Consider the following 18,145-nt stretch of genomic DNA (forward strand, 5'->3'; position numbering starts at 1 on the left):
ATCGTACTGACATGTATGTCAGGTACCTCAGATTTTACAACCAAGAATCTATAGCCAATGCTATGAAAAGCATATCCCAGAAAAACACAATCCACAGTCTTTGGTCCAAGCTTCCGCTTCTTTGGAATTGGAACATTGACTTTCGCCAAACAACCCCATGTTCGCAGATAAGAGAGTTTTAACCTTTTCTTCTCCCATTCCTCGAATGGAGTTATCTCTTTGTTCTTTGCGGGGACTCAGTTTAGGACATGACATGCTGTCAATATCGCCTCCCCCACCATGCCTTGGAGAGACCCGATGTGTCTAACATGGCGTTAACCAAATCAGTTAGAGTACGGTTCTTTCTTTCAGCCACCCCATTTGACTGAGGTGAGTAGGTAGGCGCCCTCTCATGGATTATACCATGTTCCGCACAAAAAGCATCAAATTCATTGGAAAAATACTCTCCACCACGGTCGGACCTAAGCCTCTTGATTTTTCGATCAAGTTGGTTTCCCACTTCAGCTTTATAGATCTTGAAAAAGTTCAAAGCCTCATCCTTAGATTTCAGAAGATACACACGGCAGTATCTAGTGGAGTCGTCAATTAATGTCATGAAATATTTCTTTCCACCTTTTGTCAAAACACCATTCATTTCACATAGATCTGAATGTATGAGCTCTAGTGGTGCAAGATTTCTCGTTTCCGCAGTTGTGTGAGACTTACGAGGTTGCTTAGCTTGCACACAAACTTGACACTTAGATCCCTTGGCAGTGGTGAAACTAGGGATTAAGTTCAACTTTGCTAGTCGCGACATGCAACCAAAGTTAACATGACAAAGACGTGAATGCCACACATTTGATTCACTATTGTTGCAAACATGATTAACAACTTTATTGCAAACATCTGATAAGGATAAACGAAACAGGCCTCCTGACTCATAGCCTTTACCAACAAAGGTTCCATACTTGGATATTACAAATTTATTCGACTCAAAGACAAGCTTATAGCCATCTCTACACAGAAGAGATCCGCTAACAAGATTTTTATTAACGGATGGGACATAATGCACGTTCTTCAGCCGCACGATCTTCCCCGAAGTAAACTTCAGATCGACCGTGCCAACACCACGAACAGAAGCACTTGAACCGTTGCCCATCAGCACGGTTGAAGTCCCTGCGGTCTGATAAGACGAAAACATGGAAATATCACCGCATACATGCACATTAGCACCCGTGTCAATCAACCAATCAGGAGAATGACATACTGAAAGAATAGTGGGAAATATACCATACCCAGCATCCTTCATGTCAGTGTCTCCAATGACAACATTAGCGGTCTTGCCGCCTTTCCCAGGATGACGCTTGTCATAGCGATTAGGGCAACTAGGAGCCCAATGATCAGGATCCCCACACACATGACAAACACCTTTCTTCTTGTCATTCTTCTTCTTGAAGTTCATGCGTTGCACAGCCTTGTTCTTCCCATCAAGATTCTTTGCTTTACCATCAAACTTGCCCTTGTTCTTGAACTTGTGGGGCTGAAAGGTCTTCTTCTGTACGAGATTGGCACTAGATCCTCCCTCAATACCTCGAGCACGTGTGTTCTTTGCTCTCGCATTTTCTTCCACATCAAGAGTGCCAATGAGATCCGGGACGGAAAACTCCTGTCTCTTATGTTTCAGTAAGGTAGCAAAGTTCCTCCACGAAGGAGGAAGCTTAGTGATGATACCTCCGGCAACAAACTTGTCCGGTAGCATACAACTGAAGTGCTCAAGAGAGCAGCCTTAAACAGAGTATCCATTTTCCGAAAGGCTTGTGCCTGTTGAGCATCAAGCTCCCCTTCGGGTTTGCCAAGAGTGGCGTCATAGCAACTCATGGTTTTGAAACCATAAGACTGCTCTCACGCATCACCTCTTATAGTGGATACCCTCAAACATAGGAAGCAAAACCACTTGGGGTAAATTGCCTATAATAAGGTTTTTAGATTGTTGGAAATATGAGCAATTTACCAAATGATTTTATTAACAGAAATACTAGATCGTGGCGAGGCGGGCGGCGGAAGAGGAGCGCGCGTGGATGTCCCTCTTGTTCTCATCCTCATACATGTGGAGAAAGAGCCTCCCTTATAAAGAGATCCAACTCCCTCTAAACTAGCAATGTGGGACTAAACTTTTGTTCCACCTCTTGGCTTGCACGAATGGGCTGCGTGGGCCTCTAGAATTTATTAGGAATTTCTGAAACTGCTATTGGGCTAGGCCCAAAATAGACAAAATTCCAGCACTTTCTCCTTACGCATGAGCCTGCCAAGCAGTGCAGACCGAAAGAAAAGAAACGCGGAAACAAAGTTGAAGAGCCCGTCGGATGTAAAATATGCTGTATGAGCAAGGATGAGAGCAAGAGGGAGGGAGCATGCAAGCCCCGCCCTCAGGCTAGTCATACTGGGAGTAACTTAGCTAGTAACATAGCGCACTTCAAGAAATTTGTACTTATGTGGCAAGTAATTAATGAGAGGTGGTAACATAATATGTTAGTGTAACATAGCGCTTTCCAAGACAAGATGAGTCTACAAGCTAATAAATGAAGCCATCTAAAATACTACTATTATATTACTTTGCATTGTGAAGGTAATAACTTAGGCTAGTGTCATATGCATGACACTAGTCTAGGTTACTCTCCACTATGACCAGCCTCATGGCAACCCTGGTTTCTGGAACCTTCTCATCAACGGTGTTTAAATCTCTACCTCACATCTCAGAGGTCAGAAACAGGTGGACCATCTCGGGAGGCTGGAAATTTCTGCAACGGAGAGCGGATGCTGCAACGCAAAGTGCCCACCTGGTCGTGGGTCACCCACAACCATGCACCCACCGGCCCCACATGTCAACCTCCTTGTATGATACACAGACTATCCACACCGGTGCACATAGCATTACTCCGGGCCCCTGCTCCAGAACCTTCTCCCGAAACGCTAACACCACCGAGCAAACCCAAGCCCCCTTCCCCACTCTCTCACCGACAGCCCGGGACCACGGTGCCAGCAAAGCGCACTCCCTCCTTCTTGATCCGCAAGGCGCACCCCATTTATACGCCTCATCCCCTCTGCCTCCGGTCACCCCCACAAAACCCTACCCCTCTTCCAAAACCCTCGCATCGTCGTCTTCCTCGGTCGGCCCACCTGCGCAAGCGCGCCTCCAGCCCACATCTCTCGCCCTCGACTGGGAGGAGAACCAGCAGAGCGCAGCCGAGATGCTCGGGGCCTCGAGGCGATCCCTCTGCGCCGGCGCCGCCGCCCGCCGCCACGCCGCCGCCTTCGCGGTCTCCGGAGACGCCGCCGCCGCCGCCTCCTCCTCCCCCTCCCTCTCCCCCTCGGCCCCGCCGCGTTCGGTACGTATGTGTGACATTGATTGACTGTACGGTACGTAGTGTACTCCGCTGTTTAGTTGATTGCAAAGTAGGAGCTCGCGGTAAGCTTGAATCGGTGCGACTTTTGACGTTACGTGTTGCGAATCAGTCATTGCCCCCAAATTGGGGCAGTGTTTTGATTAATTGATGGGTTATGTATTAATTTGTGTTTGTGAGTGAGTCGAGGTTTGGCGTTGATCTGATTTCCTGTTCGGTATGTCATTGGTGTACCGATTGTTGATAGTATTTTGTTGCGAGAAGAAATGTGCAATTGGTAGGTCTGGTGTGATTTTGTTCCTCTGATTTATTGGTACATTACTCTACAACGCGGGCGGCTTTGTGATATTTGCTGTGCCCTCTCAATTTCAGGTTACAAACCCAGAGCCTGGTGTTTCTCGGCTTGGAGGGAAGAGGTTGTTCTCTGTGCTTGCGGCTCCCAAGCTTAATGGAGCTGAAAGCTTGTCGTCCCTCAAGCTGAGGGAGAGTGCCCTTGTTGGGAGACGGTATGAATCGAGTGCTGCAGCAGTTGATTCATCTGACGCGCCACCTGCCGAGAAGTTTGAGTATCAGGCTGAGGTACCTATAATTTTCTTTTTGTATGGTTGCGTGCTAATCTTTACCAATGTTCGTATCATGAATATGATGGGGAACAATTTGTGCCCGGCAGGTCAATAGGCTCATGGATTTGATTGTGCACAGCTTGTATAGCAACAAGGAAGTGTTTCTTCGGGAGCTGGTCAGGTGGGCAGCAATTCAGAACATAAATTGTTCATTTTTTAAGATAGCAGTAGTTATCTCTAAATTCACTCTTTATTTGTTGTGTTTATTTATTGACACTTGTTCCTTGCCATGATATTGCATGAACTTCATTTTGGCAATTGTTTGTCCCAGTCAGGGCTTAATGAGTGCCACAGAACTTCAGTCTAGTTGCTCAGCCTAATTTCGCCTTTCTTTTCTTACTTGTACCTGCAGCAATGCAAGTGACGCACTTGACAAATTGCGCTATCTGAGTGTCACTGATCCTGATCTTCTTAAGGATGGCCCTGAACTTGACATTCGCATCCAAACAGACAAGGATAATGGAATAATAACGATTACGTAAGCACATGTTACTTGCTGGTGACCAGCTGTATATTTTCTTATTGGGAAATGATTTGCATCATGACCTGCACTTTCTTTCCAGTGATTCTGGGATTGGTATGACGAGGCAAGAACTTGTTGATTCTCTTGGAACTATCGCAAGCAGTGGAACTGCCAAATTCCTGAAGACATTAAAGGTGTGATCTAATTGCAGATTTCATTCTCCTCCTGTCTATCTTCCAAATCCTTCTATATTTATGATTTATGCTTATTGTACAACAGGAGAGCCAGGAAGCTAATGTTGATAGCAACTTGATTGGCCAATTTGGTGTTGGTTTCTATTCGGCATTTCTTGTTTCAGACAAGGTACTGTTTTATGTTATCATGGTTGTATTTGACACTGGTTGTGAGATAGTGTTTCTTTTTCTTTTGCTGAACGTCTTTTCCTGTATTTTTCTGCTACTCTGTATATTAGGTCGCTGTGTCAACAAAGAGCCCAAAATCAGAACAACAATATGTTTGGGAAGCAGAAGCAGAATCTAATTCCTACACCATTCGAGAAGAGACAGATCCAGAGAAGCTCATTCCTAGGGGAACTCGTCTTACACTTTACCTGAAGGTTTGTTTGCTTTTATTTTACGATTTAAATTTTTACTGTGCGCCCCATTTGAAATATGTACTATGCTTTGCTTCAGCGTGATGACAAGGGTTTTGCTCACCCTGAGAGGATCCAAAAACTTCTGAAGAATTACTCTCAGTTTGTTTCTTTCCCAATTTACACTTGGCAAGAGAAGGGCTTCACAAAAGAGGTGACTAATCCTTCTAGCTCTTTGTGGTTATTAGAGTGGAACCTTGCTTATGCAGGACATTCATTGATTTTCTAGGTTGAGGTTGACGAGGATCCTGCTGAAGTTAAAACAGAAGGTGATGGTGAACCCAAAAAAGAGGTAACATTGTAAACCGTAAAAAAGAAGTCATTTTGCACCACTTTCCTTTGATCCATATTCTGTTGCCCAAATTGTGCTTCATTCTTGCATGCTGATAATTTCTAATATTGCGATGTTAACAGGTTAAGAAAAAGACAAAAACCGTTGTGGAGAAGTATTGGGACTGGGAGCTTACAAATGAAACACAACCTATTTGGGTGAGAACTTTGGGACTGTTTATTGTGCTGCTTGTCTTGTTGATAATGATAACTACGTTTTTTCACTTCCAATTTTTCTTCTGAGAGCCTGAAATTATTCCCGTTGTTGTGTTGTTGCCAGCTTCGGACTCCTAAGGAGGTATCAACTGAGGAGTACAATGAATTTTACAAGAAGACCTTCAACGAGTATTTGGATCCCTTGGCCTCCTCACACTTCACTACAGAGGTAGATCTCTTTGCCTTTCTGTTGCTTTTTGTTGATTCAACACATGGTTGGTGTATCACATGATATCTGCAGTTGCTTTTGCCTAGATAATGTGCATTCTAAATACACAGTTGATCAACAAATGCTACTTAATTTTTTTCTTTTTTACATACTCCAATTGCTAACCGCAAAGACTTGCAGAAGTATTCATCTATGAACCATGTCTTTGTTGAAAGAGATATGCCAAAAAAATATATAGAAAACAGGTCATAATTTTGTAACATGTAATTGCGAAAATTCAGCTACCCACATGGATGTTATTTGACATTATAGTTGCACTGCTATTTCTGTAACATAGTCTTCCGATAGGCAATAATAAACTCTGTGAAAATGGTAGTGCGATTAGTAATGTGATGCAGGGTGAAGTAGCCTGATAAGGATCTTCACAACTCACATTCAAGTAAACTGTTCTTGATCAAATTTGATGCAGGGTGAAGTAGAATTCAGGTCAATTCTGTATGTGCCTGCTACAAAGAAAGAGGACATAACTGATAGGAAGACTAAAAATATCAGGCTTTATGTCAAGCGGGTGTTCATATCAGACGACTTCGATGGAGAACTGGTATGCTTGATACTTGCTTAGCTGTCTCTTCAGTTCTTTGTAAAACTTTTAACTTATCAATTTGATAACTGAGATTTGTGACTCACCAGTTCCCAAGATACCTGAGCTTTGTGAAGGGTGTTGTTGACTCAAATGACCTTCCCCTAAATGTTTCTCGTGAGATCCTTCAAGAGAGTCGAATTGTAAGTTCTTTGTGGGGGTATTTCTACTGTTTTTGTGCATTTCAATACTGAGCTCCCGAATTTTGATTTATCCTTTGTTTCTGATTTTGGTATAGGTGCGTATAATGAGAAAGAGATTGGTGCGGAAGGCCTTTGATATGATACTCGGCATTTCTTGTAGTGAAAACAGAGATGTAAGCGCTTTCATTTCCTTCGTAGCATGGTTTCTTGGTCTTTCTATTTGCATTCTCATCTGAAGGCTTACTGTAGGACTATGAAGCATTCTGGGAGAACTATGGCAAATTTTTGAAGCTTGGTTGCATGGAAGACAAGGAAAATCACAAAAGAATTGCTCCCTTGCTCCGTTTCTTTTCTTCTCAAAGCAATGAGGAATTAATTAGCTTGGATGAATATGTGGAGAGTATGAAACCAGAGCAGAAGGCCATTTATTACATTGCTGGAGATAGTTTGAGCAGTGCCAAAAATGCTCCTTTCTTAGAGAAGCTCAATGAAATGGGTTATGAGGTATGGTACTGAACTACCGATGATAGACCATTGCTTCTACAAATACTCCCTCAGTTTCTAAATGTAAGACTTTTTAGACATTCCAATACGGACTACACACGGATGTATATAGAGATTTTTTAGAGTGTAGACAATCATTTTGCTCCATATGTAGTCCATATTGGAATCTCTAAAAAGGCTTATATTTAGGAACGGAGGGAGTAGATGATAACTTCGTTTATGTCTTTATTTAAATGTTCCCTCTGGGTCCCATGTCCTGGGATGCATCTTTCCTGTCAAACTTTGCCTTGATAGTTGGATGAGACGTCACATATTTTTGTCCACTATTTGAACAAACATGTTTTTCATGAGTTGAGGCCTCTTATATTTTTACTTGCTATTCAGACAAACATGCTTAATGCCTGGTGGGACAGGTGTATATTTTTTTGCATCATGCCGTGAAACATTATGACATTGCTCTAATGAATGATTCTTCTAGACTGCTTATATTGCAGAAGAGAGAAGTTATTTTTCTTACCAGAAAAGTCAATTATTCTATGCCAGTTTTAACCTTACTATCATGTGCTTTATTTTGTAGGTTTTACTTTTGATTGACCCTATGGATGAAGTGTCTCTCACAAATCTGAACTCCTACAAGGATAAGAGTTTCGTGGATATTAGCAAGGAAGACCTGGACCTAGGTATGCATGTAAATATAAGAACATTGTTTCTTAACATCCTTTTACTGCTTACTGAATTGAATTTTGAAAACAGAAGTTGTGGAGCTTATAGTATATTAATGTAATGTGAATTATCCTTCTTGGTCTGGCCGAAGGCCTACCAATGTATATGCTGTAGAAAATGTAATTTGTAAGACTCTTTTTTCTTTATATAATTTAAAAGACTAGGAAACTCTCCTACAGTCATTGACCGCTCAGAAAAAAAGTAAAGTGAATTAGATGTCACCAAGTACAGATTGATTTTATACAATCAGCTAAGTGCTCACTTGTACCAGGCATGTTTTTCTCTTTTGATAGTTGAATTTTGATAGAAGTTGCAGAGCATGAGGAACTTCTCCCTTCACTGTTTTACTCTCCACTAATCGCCATGGTTTATCAAAGCGTGAAGCGAACTAGATGTCACCTATTGTCAGCTAAAATGTTCTCTTTTATCAGGCACCTTTTCTATTTTAGGCTGCATATTCTTTGCAGAATTGAGAGCATAATATTCATTTATCGTAGTTCTCTGCTCCTAGTTTCTGATTGTGGCCTGCAAATATAACCTAGGTGATAAAAATGAGGAAAGAGAAAAGGAAATGAAGCAGGAATACAGTCAAACCTGTGACTGGATCAAGAAACGTTTGGGTGAGAGGGTTGCTCGGGTTGATGTATCCAACCGTCTCAGCTCATCACCATGTGTTCTAGTTGCAGCCAAGTTTGGTTGGTCAGCCAATATGGAAAGGTTGGACTCTACTTCACTTATTTCCTCAGTTGTTAACTCACTATACAAAGTTGTCATTAATATCTTGATATTGTTCCTCAGGTTAATGAGGGCGCAATCTATAGGTGATACATCTTCTCTGGATTTCATGCGTTCCAGGAAAGTATTTGAAATAAATCCAGAGCATGAGATAATCAAGCGATTGAATGTAAGTGTTCATTTTTTTATGATTTCCTTTCACATTGTCTCTGTTGATATAGAGGCCTACACAACCCTTGTACTGTGCTACGAATTAAATATGTTGGACGCTGGTAGCTAATCTTCAATGGTAGATCTCTGATTTGAGGATCCCTATACACTGTTGGTTGTAATGATTATTTCTTGGCAATGCAGGCTGCGTGCAGAATCAACCCTGACGACCCAGAAGCTCTAAAGGCAATCGACATCCTCTTTGAAACTTCAATGATTTCTAGCGGCTTTACGGTGAGTACACCCATCTGCCTTGTCATCTACTCCCTCTGTCATGTACTCCCTCTGTTCCCAAATTAAACTGCCAAAACGTCTTATACTCCCTCTGTCCCAAAAGTGTCTCAACTTTGTACTAAGCTTGAGACACTTATTTTGGGACGGAGGGAGTATTTAGGAACAGAGGGAGTATATCTCATATCACAGTCAAGGAAACATACTGCATGTTTTCCTCTGAACCTTGCCTTTTGTTTCACATGATTATTGTTAGGGGTAGGGTATGTGTGCCTTTCTCAAAATAAAATAATAATAATGCCCATGTAATGATGTTGCAGCCTGATAACCCAACTGACCTGAGCGGGAAGATCTATGACATGATGAGCACAGCTATGGCGGGCAAGTGGGCGTCGCAGCCCCAACCTGCCCAGCCAAGCCAGCAGCCTGCTGCACCTAGTAGCTCTGAACCTGAGCCGCTTGAAGCCGAGGTGGTGGAACCCGTCGAGGCTGGCCAGCAGAAGTGAGAATCCGCATCGTGGGAAATCCATCAGGGTCGATGTCAAGTGCATACGCGGGTGCTATCCCAAGCTCTCTGCTTGTTCCTTTTTTATTATGTCGGAATCGGTTTACACGGCATGTATGATGAGCCGTGCGAGTGCTAGTATACACTTATCCTAGATAGGGTTGTGGTGATACTAATAATAGTACTGAACATTTTGGCCTTGAACACGCTGCCTGCTACTTTACTTATTCGACTACCTTATCGGAAAGAGCATTGCGTAATTGATCATAATTAATGCCAGCCGTGCTGGTTCAGCTTAGGCTGCCTTCCATAGAGTCGAGTACTATTCCCTGAATGCATCAGCCATGCATTAAGAAAACATGGTACGTACCGAATATTCATTTATGAGCCTGGGCTCATCTGCTTGAACAGTAAATTCGAAAAAGATTTAGAAAGATATAAAATGTTTTATCATCCAAGACACTCATGTGTGATGTCCACGCAAAATTTCATCATGTTCTTTGCTTTTCTTTTGTTGAAAACTAATCAGATGTCTAAACATCACCAAATTTGACATGGACCTCACGCACTTTTAACATCTTTCATCCAAAAAAAAACAAATGTTTCGAAATTTTCTAGTAATTTTTATTTTTATTTTATTGTTCACGTAAGGGAGCAGGTGAGCTTGAGAGCCGATCACTCGCCATGTCCCGTACATATATGATACTTCCTTTTTGACGGGCAATGGGCAGGAGCTTTGCCAATTTTTTTTTTTTTTTTTTTGAAACTGGGCAAAAGATTTGCCACTTTGATTGATTAAGAAAAAGGTTTAGAGTTTTTGGCCAAAGGCCGAATTACAAAGACATCACTCTCACGGCACTACAGTACTCAAATATTTGGCCCCTGCAAGGCACCAACACTTTGAAACATCTTTGATTCTTGCAACAAGAACCCCAACCGGCACCGCGGTGTTACGGAAGACGCGTGCATTCCTCTCGTTCCAAATTTCCCATGAGATCAACATCATAAGAGACATCATCGCCCGTCGAGACTGCGATGCGTTGGAGTCAATGAGGTTCCACCAGGCTTTCACCGAATGGACCGTCACCCAAGCTGTAGGGTTCACATCAACCAAGCCAAGCCAAGATTTGATCATTTCCCAAACTCGAACCGTGTAGCGGCATTGGAAAAGGAGGTGAGCCGCGGTTTCCTGAACTTGCTTGCAGAGGGGGCAGCGATCACAGTTAGGCCATCCACGGCGTTGGAGTCTGTCGGCCGTCCATATCCTATTATTGATCACAAGCCAAGCAAAGAATTTGCATTTGGGGGGAGCCCAGATCTTCCACACCAACTGTTGCATGTTGGAGTCAACTAAGCCCAGGAACTGGACCTTGTAGGCCGAGGACGCGGAGTAAGAGCCATCATTAGAAAGCTTCCAAGAGATAGAATCAGCCACGTCAGGGTTGAGTTGCACCACAGATAATTTCTCCCAAAGGTTGACGAACTCGGTCAGGTGTGTAGCGGAGGTGATCCCGTCTGTTTTGACTTGAGAGACCCAGAAGTTATTATCCAAAGCCTTCTGAACCGAACATCCCCTTCTTTTTGATAGGTCAAAAATCTTCGGGGCGATGTCTTTGGGTCTCATGCCATCTAGCCAAGCAGACTCCCAGAAGGAAGCACGAATACCGTTGCCAAGCAACACCTTGGTGGCAGCAGCAAAAATGTTTTTATCATTCTCATCGCAGGGGTTACCCAAGCGAACCCACGGCTTTACCGGATCCAACCATTCCGCCCAAAGCCAACGGATACGAAGCGCGGACGCAAACTTCCTCATATTTAGGATACCTAGCCCCCCATGGACCTTGGACTTGCAGACCTGTTCCCAGTTGATCTTGCATTTGCCACCGGTGACCTTGTCACAACCAGCCCAAAGGAAAGCACGCCGAAGAGAGTCAATCTTTTCCAGAACCTCAATTGGAAGGTTTAACGCTGTCATATAATAAATGGCAATGGCCGTGATGACAGACTTGACCAGCACAGCCCTTCCCGGAGAAGCCATTAGCATGCCCAACCATGGAGAAAGCTTGGACGCAATCTTGTCCTCCTGGGGCTGAAAGTGAATCCTATTCAACCTCTTGACCGACAAAGGCAATCCAAGATACTTCAGCGGGAAGGTAGATCGGTTAGCCGAGAAGGAATGCAGAATATCATCAAGGTCCAAGTGATCACATCTGATGGGGGCAACCATACTTTTAGAGCAGTTTGTGATCAGGCCAGTGACCTCACCGAAACAGGCAAGGGTTTCCGCAAAAAATTTGACCTCGGATTTAATTGGCGCAAGAAAGACCGCAGCATCGTCCGCGTATAAGGAGGCACGGATAACCATCGCATTTCCATCAAGAGGGTGCAACTTGCCTTGCTCAGTGGCCTTTTGAAGGATATGATGCAGAGGGTCAATTGCAAGCACAAAGAGGAGGGGGAGAGGGGGTCCCCCTGTCTGAAGCCACAACCTTGTGATATTGGGCATCCAGGAACACCATTGAGAAGAACCCTCGACGAAGCAGTAGACAGGAGGGTCGAGACCCAGCCTCGAAAGCGAGGTGGGAAGCCCAGGTGATTCAGCAAGTCGAGGAGGAAGTCCCATCTGACCGAGTCGAATGCCTTTTTGATATCAAGCTTGAAGAGCAGAGCCGGGGTTTTTTTGCGGTGAAAGCGTCGGGCCAGGTTGCGAACGTACATAAAGTTATCATGGATACATCTTCTTTTGATGAAGGCGCTTTGAGCTTGGGAAACAAGGTCATTCATGTGGGGAGCCAAACGGTTGGACATGACTTTGGCGATGATCTTCGCGATGCCATGAATCAGACTAATGGGGCGAAAGTCAGAGATGTCTTCAGCACCATCCTTTTTCGGAATAAGGGCGACATCCGCAGTGTTCAACCAGTGCAAATGGGAGGCATGGAGATTTGAGAACCGGTTTATAGCCAGCATGACATCAACCTTAATTATGGTCCAACAAGATTTGAAGAAGGCCCCGGTAAAGCCATCCGGACCCGGTGCCTTATCGCTTGGCAATGAAAAAATTGCGGCTTTGACCTCCTCCTCGGAGATGGCCTCATCCAACTCATGAAGGTCGCAATCTGGAATAGGAAGAATGTCCCAGTTGATATCTGTTTTGCCCGCGGGGCCTTTTTTAGTGATGTTCTTGAAGTGACAGTGGATAATGTTCTCCTTAAGCTTGTGTTCCGTGACCCAGCCACCGTTGTGCTTGAGGCGGTGAATGAATTTTTTTCGCCTACGATGGTTGACCCGCAAATGGAAGTAACGGGTGTTAGCATCTCCCTCTTTCAGATTAGTTATCCTCGAATTTTGCCTCTTTCTTGATTTTTCCAAAACAGCCCACCCAATGATCTTCCTCTTTAACCTTCTTCGAATATCCCATTCATCATGGGAGAGTTCTCTATGTTCCTGGGCCAAATCGAGACGAAGGATCACCTCGAGAGCCATGTGAAGCTGGATTTTTGCGTTTGAGAAAAGAGACTTGCTCCAGGAGCGAAGTCTAGCAGCTGTAGTCTTTAGCATGTGGAAAAGCCTTTGGTATGGCTCCACATGAATGGAGTCCTCAGCCCAAGCATCAGCGACAACCTTTTTGAATCCGGGCATCTTAGTCCAGTAGTTCTCGAAGCGGAAGGTTTTGGGTTTCCGCGGGCCATCATCATTAGCCAGCAGTAACGGGCAGTGGTCAGAGAGCGAAGATGATAAAGCGTGTAGAATATGGGAGCCGAACTCGATATCCCAGTTATCGTTGCAGAAGAATCCGTCTAGTTTACACAATGTTGGATTAGATCGCTCGTTGCTCCAAGTGAACTTCCGGTTCTGAAGATGAATCTCTTTTAGTCTGCAATTTGCAAGAGTGTTTCGAAATCGCACAAGACGGCTACGATCAACATTAGCTCGGTTTTTGTCTCTAGCACGGTATATTTGATTAAAGTCTCCATTGACAAGCCATTTTGTTCCATCAGGCGGCTTCTGGCAGGTAAGCTCGAGGAAGAAGTCGTCTTTATGGATGCTTCTGGTAGGTCCATAGACCGTGGTTAACTTGAAAGTCTTTGTATCTGAAGCATTGTTGAGAGCAACCGTAGCAGAAAGAAAGTACGTGCCATACTGAACACTTGAGATGGTTACCACAGAGTCGTCCCACAACAGTAAGATTCCACCTCTAGTTCCATCCGCCGGTCTGTGTGCGAAGTTCTTGAGGCGGTATCCTCCCAGGTAAGCAGCCACATGAGAGTCGATGGTCTGGAGTTTGGACTCCTGAATGCAAACTAGATGGCAGGAGGAGGCAGCAATTGTTTCATGGACGACGGATTGGCGATCTGGACAGTTTAGACCACGAACATTCCAACACAATATAGCAAGGTTTTGTTCTAACATGATTGCACAAAGATTACATCAGTACAGTGCTCAAGGAACCATAATGGCAACAATGGTCTGGCCAGGACCAACAAAGGCAACACTATGATGCTGCAAACAGGCGTACATCTAGCAAATTTCAGTTCATCTATCATCAGGAAACTAAGCTACAACTGGGACTAAGTAGCAAAGCTTAGGCCTCAGCCGCGGCAGCCTCGCTTGAGTCAGGTCCTCCTTCGCCTCCATGCTGCATCAGGGCTTCTTCTACCGCTGAGGAGAGATCACAGTCCAGCTGGAATAAAGCACGCAAGGCCGCGACAGCAATATCGGGGAGACGCCCTTGAAACATATCGGCAAACTTAGCAATTGCCATCTCTATGACCTGCTCCCCATCAGCAAGCACCCCCATGCGTTGACACATGAGTTGTTCAGCGAGCCTGGCAATGGGCATCCTCCTCTTCTTAGCACCAAGTCTGGGACTCTGACGCGGCAGTTGAAAGCCAGTGACTCCAGCCAGCGTCTTCCGGCGAGCGGTAGGACGTCTTGGAGGTGTCGATCTTGGTGAGGGAGATGGTAGGAGCGCTGGCATGCGAGGGATAAAAATTGGAGTGGCAATCTCTCTTTCTTCAACCGCAGTTTCAAGTTGGCCAGTGGAGGCATCATGGATTGGTGTTTGATCTGAGCTATCACCGTTGGTATCATCTTCATGCACAACTATCTCATCTTCAGGTTGAGCAGGAGACACCACTGTAGTGTCAGATTCCCTTTCTTCAACTTCGGCTTCAGGTTGGACAGTGTAGGCAAACTGGGTTGGTGTTTGATCTGGGCCGGTACTATGCTTTTCTTGAGCTTCATCTTCAAGCACCACAAGCAAATTTTTAGTTTGAGCAGGAGAATGAGCATTGCCTTGTGGGGGATCAAAACTGTTGCACTTGTTACTATCTTCAGGACCAACTACAAGGCATGGTGGAGGTGTTTCCATGGCAAAATCAGACGTTGGAGTTGGGGAGGCCAACACAAACTCCGGTGTAGTCGCAGGGTTCATCCCAGGAGGCACATCATCAGGCGTGGCAGAGATCTCCAGAACCGTGCCATGCTCTTCACCAAGTGTCACGGAGGGTTGGATCTTAGAATTTCTGCTTGCAGTACCGCAGAGCCATCCTAGACCACGCCCAGCAGTGTTGATCTCGATCACGTCGCTGGAGGTGGTACGCGGGGAGGGCGGCAATGAGCGTCCACGGCTCACCGTCCTGCACCCCTCAGACGAGACCTCCCTGGGAGAGTCGCACGCCCGGCGTCGACCGTCACGCCCGCGGTCTTCGCGCCCACGATCAGCGTCGCGGTCATCCCGGCGTCCATCATCACGGCGCTCAGGAGCCCGAGAACGACTGCGAAAGAGGCCCCGCCAGGAGGAGGACCGCGGTCTGTCGCTGTCGCGCCCACGCCTGTCCTCCCTGTCACGATCATCATCGCGTCGGTGCCGATCGTCGTCATCTCGGCGTCGAGGTGGAGGTTCATGGCGGTCCCTTGCCCTGACCTCGCCGTCCACCACACCATAGCGCCAGGTGAAGGGGTCTGTGCGTGGGCGGCGAGGGATGTTTCCAGCGGCGTCGGGAGTGTAGTCCTCCAGCTTGTCGAGGTGCACGATGGCGCGGCGACGAAGGCCAGCGTGCCCAATGGCCGAGGACGGAGCTCCACCTACTCCAGTGGCCATCCGGGGAGCGATGGTGACGAGCTGCACCTTGGGGATAGCTGATGGATTCGCTGACCAAACCCACAGCTTGAGGCAAGAGGCATCCTCTTGACGCAGCGTAGCGATGTCGAAGTAGTGGAGGAAGGTATCCGGACCAAGCACTTGAGCTGCCACGGCGTCGGACCAAGCATTCAGGGGAATGCTCTCGATGCAGAGGTGGACATGGTAGTTTGCCCGGACCACGTCGGCGTGAGCGTCAAGGCGCTAGTTGGTGGAGTGCAGGTCCAGGCCGTTGTGACGGAAGCGCCCCTCCGTCGTCACCCTGTCTCGCTGATGCTGATAGTCGAACACGGCGAAGAAATCTTCTAGAAAGTGGGGAACAACCTTGACATCTCTGATCCCGAACTGCATGTCGATGGCTTCCTTGATCTCAGCAGCGCTCACCACCGGTCTTGTTCCGCCAAGCCAGATGAGGGCGCCCAGGGATGCAAGGGACGTCGCATTAGCATCCATCTCCGGGGTGGAGACGATGACCACGCGGCCCTCCTCAGGCCGCAGCGACGGGTCGCCAACGCGGAGTGGCTTCCTTGACATGGCGCGCGGCGGTGGCGGCGAAGCAGGCGATGCAGCTCGAGGCGTGGCCGCCGCAGGGACCACCAAGGGGGTAGCAGAGGAAGGCGAGGTTGATGCAGGGGACAAAGGGGAGGGTGATGGGTCGTTGGTGCAGCCCCTCGCCCTGTGTCCGATTCTTCTACAGCGACGGCAAGTGAACGGATTGCGGCAGTCCACCTTACAGTGTCCTTTGAGGAGGCAGCGATGGCATTCGCGGTCCTGGAGCCTGACGAAATCCTTTGTCCGCTGTGGAGGGGAATAAGAGGATGAGGCTTTGCGACTTGAATGCCGGTTGTTGGGACGGCCTTCACGCCACCAGTACGCTGGACGCACCAAATGCCATTCAAGAGCTGAGGAGACCTGTCTTGAATTCTCCTCTAAAGGCGTAGGGCTCGAGGGCGCGCTGCAGATCGCACGCCGAGCAGCAGCCTTGAATGAAGCCGCTGGGGCGGACTTAAGGCATGGCCGGTGGGCACCATGAATCGGGGGAGGCGGCGTAAACTCCAGGAGCTCTGCATTAATGGCAAAGCTTACTTTGCGGGGCAACTCAGCCTCCTCTGGAGCACCCACAGAGACCTCGGCAGGGGCCTGGACAGGCAGGGACCGCAGATCTGGGCTGACTGCGGCCAGCTGGGGGAAGATGGATGCCACCAGATCCGGGCGCAGGAACCGCGGGGACGGGAACCCCGGAGGGAACCGAGGGGAGGGCGAGGCTGAGGAGGCGTTGGACGGGGAGGCATGAGCTGTAGCGGCTGAAGCAGCGGCGGCGGAGGTGGCTGCGGGCGCCGGAGTGGCGCGTCGCAGGAGGGTGGGCGCTGGAGGCATCCTCCGTGCGGGTACAAAAATAGCTCTGCCAATTCATTATAGAAGAAAGGGGAAGGACCAAAATCCCACAATTGGGTACAGACAGTGCAAGACCACATAGTGGCAAAGCGAAGCACTACCAACTCAAGAATGAAAAAACACAGTGAAGCAGCTAGTTAAGATACAGCCTCGCAGAACAACGCTATCTCATCTCTCGCCATGGCTGTAACTGTCTCAGGCGAACACCTTTTCCCCTCAAACGTTCGGCGGTTACGTTCCTTCCAGAGATTCCACTCGCGAGTCCTGAAGCTTTCCCAGCCCAAGCGTTTTCCACCACCAATCCTTGATGGTAGCAGAAGATGAAGCAATGATGGCGGCCTTGCCGTCCGAGTTCTGAAACCCATGCCAAACCTCCCGGGTGAAGACGCAATCCAAAGATATATGAGTCGCCGTCTCCTAAACTTGATCACAGAGAGAGCAAACATCGGCATGTGGCCATCCCCTCACCATCAAGCGATCAGCAGTCCAGTTCCTGTTCTGAAGTAGCAAACCAGAGGTAGAATTTGACTTTTGGTTCAGCCTTAATCTTCCATGTGGTGTGGAGGAGAGGTTGGCTAATTCTTGGTGCATACTGGATGTCATAAGCAGAGGCGGCCGAGTAGCATCCATCCGACGTCAACGACCACCAAATCGTGTCTGGAGACGTCGTCAGATCGACTGGCTGAAGCAGCTCCCAGAGACAAAGGAATTGGTCCAGGAGCTCCTCACTGTCAACACGTTGCAGGCCCTTCATCCAGCGATTCCCTTCCATTGCCTCCTTGACCGTCAAGTTCTCCAAGCGAGCAAGCATGAATAGTCCCGGGGAGATCAAAGCAGGAGCGGTCCCTTGGAGCCATCTTTCGGACCAGAACCTCGCACAGTCTCCATTTCCGATGGAAATCTGCGTGCAGGCAGAGAAGAGCTGCATATCCGAGGCGTCACAGGGAATGGTAGTGCCTTTCCATGGCCTCAGGTTGTTGCTCCACTCATACCATGCCCAACGAAGCCGAAGTGCCCTGTTGTAGCATTCATAGTTCTTGATCCCCAGGCCACCCACCTTAATCGGTGCACAGATCCTTTT

The 18,145-nt window shown here is 47.0% G+C and overlaps 1 protein-coding gene across 1 annotated transcript; it reads left to right on the plus strand.

Annotated features, from left to right (window-relative positions):
• Nucleotides 1–3,073: 3,073 nt before the first annotated feature.
• Nucleotides 3,074–9,771, plus strand: LOC109746175 (heat shock protein 90-6, mitochondrial). The gene is made up of 20 exons (XM_020305304.4): nucleotides 3,074–3,365; nucleotides 3,753–3,959; nucleotides 4,051–4,124; nucleotides 4,356–4,481; nucleotides 4,567–4,660; nucleotides 4,746–4,829; nucleotides 4,939–5,082; nucleotides 5,159–5,272; nucleotides 5,348–5,410; nucleotides 5,533–5,607; nucleotides 5,729–5,833; nucleotides 6,303–6,434; nucleotides 6,524–6,616; nucleotides 6,712–6,789; nucleotides 6,866–7,120; nucleotides 7,698–7,800; nucleotides 8,386–8,560; nucleotides 8,642–8,747; nucleotides 8,933–9,022; nucleotides 9,340–9,771. Exons 1-20 carry the CDS (start codon nucleotides 3,228–3,230, stop codon nucleotides 9,523–9,525), a joined length of 2,442 nt encoding a protein of 813 aa, XP_020160893.1. The 5' UTR covers nucleotides 3,074–3,227; the 3' UTR covers nucleotides 9,526–9,771.
• The last annotated feature ends 8,374 nt before the right edge of the window (nucleotides 9,772–18,145 follow it).

This window comes from Aegilops tauschii, chromosome 5 (assembly GCF_002575655.3).
Source record: "Aegilops tauschii subsp. strangulata cultivar AL8/78 chromosome 5, Aet v6.0, whole genome shotgun sequence".
Lineage (NCBI taxonomy): Eukaryota > Viridiplantae > Streptophyta > Magnoliopsida > Poales > Poaceae > Aegilops > Aegilops tauschii.